The sequence below is a fragment of the Asterias amurensis genome, chromosome 1 (assembly GCF_032118995.1).
Source record: "Asterias amurensis chromosome 1, ASM3211899v1".
Lineage (NCBI taxonomy): Eukaryota > Metazoa > Echinodermata > Asteroidea > Forcipulatida > Asteriidae > Asterias > Asterias amurensis.
This window is the reverse complement of record NC_092648.1, coordinates 31,025,270-31,036,472: the sequence shown is the minus strand read 5'-3', so window position 1 is coordinate 31,036,472 and position 11,203 is coordinate 31,025,270. Positions and strand designations below refer to the sequence as shown.

The window sequence follows — 11,203 nt, the reverse complement described above, 5'->3', positions numbered from 1 at the left end:
TTACGTAATCCCGCCAAAATAGGTAAACCAATTGGTTTAATAGTTGCATGCCGTGTTATTACGTCATTCAAATTACAACATATTGCAACTATCTTTGTTTGTATTCTTCAATGGCAAATTAAAAGTCATGCTACATTTTCTCTTACTGACACAGAGAAAAATTAACCAGCAAGTCTGTAGGTCCACATGATAACTAAATATGGATATAATAAGGGCAGAGTTTTAAATAAAGAGACACTTCTTCAATTCAAAACATTCGAACAATTATTCCGCTATGCAAAATATTATCCTAATGGAGCATGCGCATTTGCCCAGGGGACGAGAGGCTGGCCAGTATATGGCCTTGCATACCTACCTTGGTTGCATTCTGTCTGTCGGTGACTAGGGGGGTTAACTATACACACAACAAATAACTGACCAAATAAACATACCGAGTTTTCAAAGGCTTCGCTAGAATTATTCATTTCATGCCTTTGCCTTCTGCTTCCTACGAGAGGTCAAAGAGAGATGTTCGGGCAAATTTGATTTATTTTACCACTTAACATACTTGAGTCGAGTGTACTTAGTTAGGGTGCAACGACTTTTGGCGTGGGGAAGATTCAATTCGTAAATGAACATTTATTTAGATCTTATTTATAGACTCAAAGGGGACATTTTTTAAGTCGTCGAGTTGTCAAGAAAAGGTTTCGAGAAATTCAAATCTGTAAAACTATTTATGAAGCAAAAAGATGGTTGTATGTTGATCAACAGTTCAAGCAGCTTGCAGTGTTTGCATAATTTGGTGTTCAACAAAGACTTGCTTCTTTTTTTATGAACAATATGCGTTATTGAGACTATAGTAAGTATCGTTTAAGTCAGTTGGTAATAGAGTGCTGCAACAACTGTTGTTCCCACCAGTCGCTTCATACATAATATGCTTGCAAGGGATGCCTTACGGAATTCTTCTTTACAAATGTACAGGTACAACTGCACCGAAGTCCACGTCCACCAAACTCCTGCTTTACAATTTTGAGTAAACACTCGCTATAAATCCTTTGTGACACACAACCGCAATCAATTGAAATTTAAATGATATCCATGTAAGACATCGTCAGAATATTTGTTTGTTTTGTGTTCCCCTTTTGATGGGCAATTTTATGTAAACATCCGAAGCATGCACCCTTCAATGAAACTGAAATGGCCGTTAATAATCCCATAACCCACGTGACTAAAATGACGATGAAGAGGCGCTGCTTTATCTTAGAGTCCCTGGGGCCAAATTAAAAATGTATATATATATTTATGTAAAATGCATATACACACACGCACACATTTTCTTCACTCATGTCGAGAGCCACCAGAGTAAACGAAGCTAATGCAGGTTTTATCAATTCGTGATAAATGATCAGATTAGGTTTTTGATACAGACGTACGTAGTAGTATCATCGGGAGCTCGAGAGAGGTTCATGCGGTCAATTGGGAGCAGTTTTCACGATCATTGAACTAGCTGGAATTAGGAAAGGCACACTCTGGCGTGGGTGCGTTGAGGGAACACGCTATACATAAGCGTGCTCAAACTTCCATGAATATCTTATCAAGTTGGTTTGATGGGATGAGGATGACTTCGGTTATTCTAGACGTCCTGGATATCCGCATGATGCTCCTCTGCTCAGCGGTCTTCCTCTTGTTAGCGTGGGTCATGCGCCGGAGCTCCGTCAGCAACCTCCCTCCTGGACCCTGGGGTTGGCCCCTAGTAGGGAGCTTGCCTTCCCTGGCCTTGGCTACCGGTGAGCCTCACGAAGTGTTCATGCGAATGGCCGGCAAGTATGGGCCGGTGTTTAGTCTCAACATCTTGGGCCAGAGAATGGTGGTTATCCACGGGTACAAGGCAATACGTGAAGCCTTCAACAACCCAAACCTCAACGATCGACCGGAGCTACATATTCTGAAGAATCTGTTTAATGGAGCAAAAGGTTTGTACAAACTTTTAGTGTTTGAATTGCATGATGCCATAAGCTAGCCTCAGCCTGTGCAACTTCTAGTTCTATGTTCGCCCAACTCGGTGGATTTTGTTGTTGTACCACAATTGTTTGTGTATAGCTTAACTATGTGCGGTGGTCTATTATGATCGGCATTTAGAGACTATTTTTGCACTAAATACCACAGTACGGTCTTTGAATTGAAGTTTGCCGACCCTTCAATCAAGTGTAACTTTCACAACGTTGAAAGCATGGTGCGGTGTCGTTTAAATTTGCAGAATGATCGCATACAGGTATGAAAGCATAGTTTTTTTAAGCCCTTAATTGTAACTGTATCTAAATTGTGTTGGTTTACACAAATATTTTACTGAACAAACATTTCAAATTGTAAAGAGCCTTTAAAGGCAATCGAAGTAGGCAGCTGCATGAACAGGTGACGATAGACGATCGTTGTTCGAGGGTAACTGCGCCAGAAAATAACCCCATTGTTCCTGCTTTGTTCGGTGAACAGGCGCGGCTGTCCTTGCTGTATTGTGGAAACCGTTCTCTGAAACTTTCAGCGACAGCTACCGATTGAATACTTTCAATACAGAGGCATGTGGAGCTATTGTAAAACCAGTGGATTTATTCCCAGAATGATTTATTTTCATACGATACATTGTATATAAAGTAAAAGTTCACACGGCGACCCGTAGGGTCATTTTTGAACAAACTACTGTGTACTATTTACAAGGTTAATGACACACACGTGTTGTAAAGTGAGAAGTTCAAAAGAGAAAAGCTTGTGTATAGTGCAGGACCGTTTTGACAGCAGACAACGCGACAGCTCTCTCTCTCCTCCTTTGTATGTATACTGTGTATGTATTAATACGGATCTTAAGTTTAAATATTGCGTAGTATTGTTGTTACAAGGTGCTTTGTTCATTATTGACAAAGCTGATGTCTGTGTCATGACGCCATACATTGTGTGTTACCACTAGGCTGCCACGTGAGCGTTATACTAAGCATGCTCGAGGCGCTCATCTCAGCAATACCGATTTGAAAGAGAGTCACGTGCAGAAGTGACCAATCAACGTTGGGTTCCATCTCACAAGTGAACAACCCAAGAATCATGGAGAAAATACCGTAACAATGGACCCTGGAACGGGGCTACACCTTTTCAGAATTGTAACGTGAATGAACGACAAGGCCTGTGTATGAACTGCATTGATCTCACAGTGCAGTTGTGGGCCGAAACATGTACAGTTCAGTTTCCATAATCTATGAAACATGTTCTCACTAAACGCTTTATGACTTTCATGCATTTACTTTTTTACCGTATTTGCACTTTTATTATTGGGTTCATGCGTTCAAAATGGCGCCAACAAGGTCACCGCAACCGTCCCACTAAAAGTAAACTGTTATTTTAACTTTTTTAACACATGGGCATACACCGTTCCTTGCGTTGTTAAAGTCTGATATTGAATAAATCATGTATACAAACTGAAGACTATTATGTGACATACGTAACCCATTTTGTGAAGTTCGATGGTTTAACCACCATATGCATTATCGTGTTGACAATTGAATAAGGCATGTGGAGGTTTACGGAAATCACCCTTGAGGATGTGCGTACAAAGTTACAGGCTCGGGTACCAGTTGGTATCATAGTCATGCGTATGGAGGATGGGAATCCCACATGCCAGCATGATCCAGTGTCAATCTTTCAGGAAAAAATAGTGATAATTCTCAAGCAGCGGAAGGGTTTGAGTGTAAATACTCAAGTCCCGGATACCAAGAAGGGTTACTGCGTGGTTTTAAGGCTTCCCCACACTTGGCAATTTTTATAGGTTTTTTCTTTTTCTCTGAATGCTTCAAATTTAAGCGGCTGCAAAGATGAACGCCAATTAATGCAGTTCACGTTTCGGTACAAAATGCACTTCATTTGTTAATTTGTAGCAACTTTGCGAAGATATTGGGGGATATCAGGGACATTCCAATTAAATTTGCCTTGGATTGACCCCCCTTTACAACAATGTTATCTTTTACATTTCATGGGTCAAGTTTTTTTGCATTTCACTGTAAAAAAACACCCGTGTCTCAATTGACCTGAATCCAGGTCCCGTGCGTCCTGACCCATTCCTGGGTCATTAAGACAGAATCAGTAAAAAATTACACAGCTGAGCCAAATTTACACGGACCAGTTTCCAAGTCAACCTGACCCAGAAATGGGTCAAGCCCCCTGTGACCTGGAATCTGGATTAGTTCTGACCTGGGAGTTTTTAGAGTGTAGTTAATTAATTGTAATTAACGTCATCGTTCAATCCAAGAGGGGTTGGCTCGCCCCTCCCTTGAGTCTAGACTCCACCGGGGAGTCAACTGCCGAGCCTCATCTGCTGAACCCTTCATGTCCTTATTTCAATGCTATATAATTCTGAAACACTTGAAAAAAAAACTGTTCTATCGAAATCGTGAAGGTCTTGCACCAACTTTATCACACCACTGTTTTGTTTGTCGTTGGCTTCTAAAACTATCTTGCACTCAGACCCTAATGGTACACAATGGCGTCTAATGCGAAAGACTTGAAATTCATTACAGTGTGTCAGCTGGACTGAGATGTAACAGACGAATTTCTTTTGATTCGTCACAGCTGCCACAAAATAAACGTGAGAGTTTACTGGTATTTATTTTAACATCTGCCACATCCATGGTTACACAGGCAAATCGGTTCCCTAATGTGATTTGTTTGTAACCATGACCAAAAGAAACACTGCTTTTTCGTTCAGAACATTGGCCCTAATATAAAGCTGCATCCTTGGTGTCCATTACGCGGGTTAAAAGGTAATCCATGGGAAAGTTCAGGTGAGAATAAGAAAGAGCTGTGGGTTGGCCCAAGCTGCAGAGTGATCGTTGGTGTGGCAGGAGATTCTGCCCCCCCCCCCCCCCCCCACCCGTAGATTATGTGTGGTCCTCACCCACCCATACCCCCAACTACGGCGAATTGTATAAAAACTTATTCCGAAAGCGCCCTCTTTTGAATCATCCTCCTTCATGTTAATTTCCGGGGGACAGTTTCCCCTATGACACCGTCAAACTTACATTTTTTTATGAACAACGCTGTCCAACCGAAAACATCTTGTCTAATGTCCGAAAGATAGTGTGTTCCCATTGCCATTTTAACCATCGCGTGCGTTTTCGCGAGTGCGCTTTCTCACAGGTTTGTTGTTTCATGGCCGGGCTGTTAAGAGCTCACAAGAGGGGCTCCCAGTGTTTCTGATCAGCAGAGTCGGGGTTCGAGTCCCGGTCTTGCTACGTGTGTCCTTAATTCCCCCATCACACGAACTCGTTCTCACTACACCTTCTGAAAAATGTAGTCTTGGTGCAAGACGTTGTTATTCACACTTCCACTCAACTACCGCGATCCCCGCTCGCTCCCTTCTCGTCGCGCACATTTCTATCGTCTTACATCAAGACTGCACTTTATTTTCGGAACGTAGTGAGAACGAATTCAGGTATTATCGAAACCAGTAACACTTATTGGGTGCGTTCGTTTAGCTTCCCCGGTTCGACCCCGGTGTGTGGCATCTTCTTTTTTCAAGGACGATCGTGTTCAGGTAATTACCCACGTTCGCCCTGGAAAAAAAACCGCCACACACCGGGGTCGACCAAGGGAAGCTAAACGAACGCACCCATTGCTACATTGAGAGGGAGTTAACCCCGGTGTTTCTGGCAGTGGCTGATGAATGCACCACAGCACCCTGTAAACCCTTATACGGAGCTACATAAATGTCTAACAACAAAATTCAAAACAAAATGTGGACCTAACGTCCACGTGTTTTGAATCGAGACCGTCAGAATGACAATTTCATGGATCTTCCATCATGTCCAGTTGCACTTATTGCTAAGCGAAGGGGTTAACCCTTGTGTTTCTGTTAGTGGCCGCTGGATGCACCACGTCACCTTGTAAACCCATCTTCATAATGGTTCTCAAAAGAATTCAAAACAAAATGTGGCACATGTTTTTAATCGAGATCGTCAGAATAACAATCTCGTGGATGTTCAATCATGTCCGGTCTCTGCTACATCGCCTATCGTCGCGATTATGTTTCACGCCGAAGAGAAATGTAGCTCGAAGTCAGCGTCGACAGGGAACATTCCAAACCGAATTACAAGATAGTGTTTTCACATTCATTTATTTTGAATTCAGGTTATATAAATAAACGTAATGGAATGTAACGTTTGTTTACATCAGTGTTAAATCAGACTGTGTGGTTATCATGTCCCATCTGGTCCGTGCAGTGGAGAACCGATCTAACTTTGTGCGAACTTGAGAAGCAATTTCTACATAATTTGACAGTTATGTCGGTCTTTAACTCCCTTGGGTATGTTATGAAGTTGTGTGCGTGTAAATCAAATTTAATGGACGTTCTTTTTCTTTAGGCATTCAATATTTTACATGGTGTTTATGCGCAACTCTGGAATCGATTTATGGGAAAATAAAACTTTCCATGTGGGATAAACAAGGAATCAATGTTCTATATTTCAATTCGCTAACACTTTTAATATCTCGTATAACAGAGCTCGATGAGGCAATTATTACCATTAAATTATTCAAAAATGGCTGTGGGGCTTTGTGTGTGCAAGGTAAATGCATTAGCGACGACGATTCACAATTCTACACTTCTTCAATATTGTCCTTTCAAGTAAAGGTTTAATGACACTGGACACTATTGGTAATTGTCCAAGACCAGTCTTCTCACGTGGTGTATCTCAAATAACAAACCTGTGAAAATTTGAGCTCAATTGGTCGTCGAAGTTGCGAGATAATAACGAAAGAAAAAAGTACCCTTGTCACACGAAGTTGTGTGCTTTTAGATTGTTGATTTCGAGACTTCAAACTAAATCTGAGGTATCGAAATCAAATTCGTGGAAAATTACTTCTTTCTCGACAAGATGTCACTTCAGATGGAGCCGTTTCTCATAATGTTTTATACAATCAACCTCTCCCCGTTACTCGTTACCAAGTAAGGTTTTATGCTAATGATTATTTTGATTAATTAGCAATGGTGTCCACTGCCTTTAACACCTTGGTTGTGGTAAAGGGGCAGCTTTCAGATCATTGGGTGTCTGTGCCCTTTTTCGTAAAGCCGTTTAAGAACAACAAGTTGCTAAGCATATTACAAGCCTGCTTTTACAAGATTACCAGCTTAAATTATTCGTCAGGTGTACTATCTGTAACTGGCATCCTCCTTTGCTAAGCATTTAAACATTGTTGAGCATTGTTTTCTACTTCAACAGCTCTATGAAATTGCCTAACTTCTAGTCAATGATACATGTTCAGATGTGTCCCTTGCAGTAGACCGAATGACAACACTCATCACCCTGCCCAGGAAATCTACAGCCAGACAGTTTTTTAAAGCTTTGAAACATTATGAACAAAGATCTTTTAACTCAGTCTCTACCTTTGAGCCTAAAATAACATGCATGTTTTTTATTTAAATTCATATTCTAATGTTCATTGTTTCTTTTGAACAGGTATAGCTACTGCATCGGGAGAGACATGGAAAGAACAGAGGAAATTATCTCTTAACATCTTCAAGAACTTTGGTGTTGGTCAAGCACGGTTTGAAGACCAGATAGCCACGGAGGCCGATCATCTCTTGGAGGAGATGAAACTGATCAAGGGAGACGCCTTCAACCCTGTGCACCTGTTTGGCAATGCTGTGTCTAACGTCATCTCCTCGGTGGTGCTGGGTAAAAGGTACGAATACGACGACAAGAAATTCCAGCGTGTCCTCGCCTCGATGGACCGTAGCATGGAGCTCATCGGTGCAGGGGCAGCGATGCAGTTTCTCCCGGTCGTTAATAACCTCTGGTTCCTGCCGTCAATCAGGGAAATGACGTCAACTATGAAATATGTCTTGGATTTCGTCATGGAGGTAGTGGAGGAACATCAGAAGGATTGCCACGAAGGAGAATCTCGCGACTTGATGGACGTCTACCTCAGAGAGATGGAAAACAAGAAGACTAATAATATACACACGAACCTCAGCGTGTTGAATCTCGTCATACTAGTCTCCGATCTATTCGTTGCGGGAACTGAAACCACGGCGAACACACTACGGTGGGGACTGCTTTTCATGATGCTACACCCAGAGATCCAGACTAGAGTCCAAGATGAACTAGACGCCGTTGTTGGACGGGAGAGACTCCCACAGATGTCTGACAGACCAAATCTCCCTTACACAGAGGCCGTTATCCTTGAACTCCAAAGACGTGGCAATATTGTCCCCCTAGGATTGCCGCACAAAGCTGCCGAGGAAACCAATCTCATGGGTTACACTATACCAAAGGGATGCTTGGTTATTGCTAACCATTGGGCTCTGAACATTGACCCAGAATTATTCCCTGATCCTGACCAATTTAACCCGGAGAGATTTTTAAGCGACGCGGGGGAAGTGACCAAACCAGAAGAGTTGATTCCGTTTAGTACAGGTATGCTTAGACCTCTTAACTATTTTTAGCGCCTTTTTTTTTAGCTACCTCAGTATTTCCAACTCAGATCCCAACTTCATAGAGATGTGTTTAAGGACAAAAAGTCTTTTTAAAGTTTGTTTTGATGAAGAATGTCAAATGTGTTTCAGCGAACAGCATTGTAAAAGTTCAACCACTTTGCAGAATTAAAGGAACACGTTGCCTTGGATCGGTCGAGTTGGTCTTTGAAAAGCGTTCTATAACCGTATGTTATAAAATGCATATGGGTAGAAAGTTGTTGTAAAAGTAGAATACAATGATCTACACAAATATGCTTCGAAATTGCATGGTTTTCTTTTTACCTCGTCGATTAACACGGTCGGCCATTTATGGGAGTCAAATTTTTGACCCCCCGTATATGGCCGACCGTGTTAGTTCGCGACGTAAAGGGAAAACCGTCCAATTTTGAGTCATACTTGTGTGGATCATTATATTCTACTTGTAAAACATCTTTCTAACCATTTGCATTTTATAACAAATGGTTTCAAACGTTTTTTATAGACAAACTCGTCCGATCCAAGGCAACGTGTTCCTTTAAATGTTCATTTTTGGCGCATTGTTAATGACGTAAAGTTTCATTAAGTTTTAAGCTCGAAACTTTGTCTGAATATACGGCTACGGCTACACCTTCGGCTATGGCTAGAACTCCGACGGTCATCGACATGCGTATAGTTCATTGGCAACGCGCTCAGCAACAGCCGTAGCCGTAGCTGAAGCTGTAGCCGCCAATTCGGATAGTGTATGTTTATAGTCATTATGTACAGCTACAGTCCATATCTAATCTAATAATGTTTTTATTATTTCAGGACGGCGCATCTGCTTAGGGGAGCAACTTGCCAAGATGGAGCTTTTTATCTTCTTTACTTACCTCTTACACCAGTTCACCTTCACGAAGCCATCGGAGGAGCCAGAGCTTAGCCTCGGGGGTCATCTAGGGCTCACACTCGCACCCATGCCGTTCAAAGTGTGTGCTACACCGCGGTGATTTTACTGAGAAGTGCATGCACAAGGACTGATGCCTATATTACTCGACCCAAAGAGCAAAGCGTCTTGAACAGAATGCATGTACACAATGTGGATTGGGGATGTTCTGTCTTTCCTTAGAATTTGCATATTGAGGGGATTCTGTGCTCTGTTTCTTCAAAACAATCAACAAACAATGTTTCGTGATGGTCACATAAATGTTTGACCAGTCGTACTTTGAATTGATTTTCCGTTTCGTTTGACTATCGTTTTTTCAACATGAAAGAAACAATGTTTATGCCATTACGCTTCGTAAGACTGAGACGTCTGGGGGCCCAACTTGGTACCTCTGCTTCTACGGCTATGGAATTACCCTTTCTTTCTTTTTTACGATAATTCCTTACCTCAAACATTGTCCTGCACAATTTCTACATACGTGAGCGAAGAATGTTTTGCTGAGCTTGTACTTTTTTTAATTTGGTGAAATAAAAAGGCTTATTAATGCAAAGTATTAATATTATTACTATTATTATTATTATTATTTTATTTTTATGTTAACCGTTCGGTGGTTCTAGTCGTGTGTAGAAGTAGATACAATGTTACACAAAACTAGCCTGTAAAAACTTTACTTTAAGAGGTGATCGTGTTTTTGAGAAATCGCACAAAATCCGGAGTAGCTGTCCAAGCAGGAAGAACATTCTGAGTTGGAATATACAATCATGGCTGAGAAACATATCTGACATTAATAATTCTCAGATTCAAATTTTGGGGGAGACCCGAATTAATTTTTTTTTGTAAATAACAACATTAATTCGTACTGAAATTATTCTCAAAATGCTTTATACTTGCGGAAGCTGCTGTACTTTCTAACCAAGTAAGTTTTTCAGAATGATTACCAAACGTAAATCTTTCCTTGTTCCTCGCCACGTTGCGAAACACTCACTGTTAAGCATATAGACTCTGGGGAAGTTCAGGAAATACCATCCTGGGAAGAATCTCCTGCCACACTGTCCTATAGTCTGCATTAGAGTTCGATTGCTATTTTTAGGAGACGACTGTTACATAATTTTATTTCATTAATAATACACAATTTGTGTTATGGCATTTCCAGAATAATTTTGACCTTAAAATATTGAAGCCAAGAAGGATCCCCTGATGCCACTCTTCGACGAACATTTCTTCAATTGGCAAATGTGTTCCTTTGTAAAGCAATTTCGAAGTCATAGGGCACTTCGTGTGTTAAAACACACAAAGCGCCCTCTGTTGGGAGTGTGCTGCGAAGGTTTTTATTGTTTGCATACATGACGGCACGGCTTACTGTCGATTATAGGGCCTCTGATAATTCACCCCGTCATTGTATGATGTAGATTAAAGGAACACGTTGCCTTGAATAGGATGAGTTGGTCTATAAAAAGCGTTTGTAACCGTTTTTTATAAAATGCATATGGTTGGAAAGGTGTTGTAAAAGTAGAATACAATGATCCACACAAATGTGTCTCGAAATTGCGTGGTTTTCCTTATACTTTGCGAACTAACACGGTAGGCCATTTATGGGAGTCAAAAATTTGACTCCCATAAATGGCCGACCGTGTTAGTCGACAAGGTTAAAGGAAAACTGTGCAATTTCGATGCATGTTTGTGTCGATTATTCTACTTTTACATCATCTTTCTATCCCTATGCATTTTATAACAAACGGTTACAAACGCTTTTTATAGACCAACTCGTCCGATCCAAGGCAACGTGTTCTTTTATTAAAGAGGGCAACAAC

The 11,203-nt window shown here is 41.2% G+C and overlaps 1 protein-coding gene across 1 annotated transcript; it reads left to right on the top strand.

Moving 5' to 3' along the window:
• The first annotated feature begins 1,499 nt into the window (after nt 1-1,499).
• On the top strand, nt 1,500-10,835 carry LOC139940903 (cytochrome P450 2J4-like). The gene is made up of 3 exons (XM_071937297.1): nt 1,500-1,952; nt 7,473-8,432; nt 9,278-10,835. Exons 1-3 carry the CDS (start codon nt 1,562-1,564, stop codon nt 9,454-9,456), a joined length of 1,530 nt encoding a protein of 509 aa, XP_071793398.1. The 5' UTR covers nt 1,500-1,561; the 3' UTR covers nt 9,457-10,835.
• Nucleotides 10,836-11,203: the final 368 nt, after the last annotated feature.

Bases quoted from the DNA above. Each gene is read 5' to 3' on its own strand.
- LOC139940903 (XM_071937297.1), top strand. From the start codon at position 1,562: ATGAATATCTTATCAAGTTGGTTTGATGGGATGAGGATGACTTCGGTT. The intron at 1,953-7,472 runs GTTTGTACAAAC...TCTTTTGAACAG, and splicing joins TCTGTTTAATGGAGCAAAAG to GTATAGCTACTGCATCGGGA. The intron at 8,433-9,277 runs GTATGCTTAGAC...TTATTATTTCAG, and splicing joins GTTGATTCCGTTTAGTACAG to GACGGCGCATCTGCTTAGGG.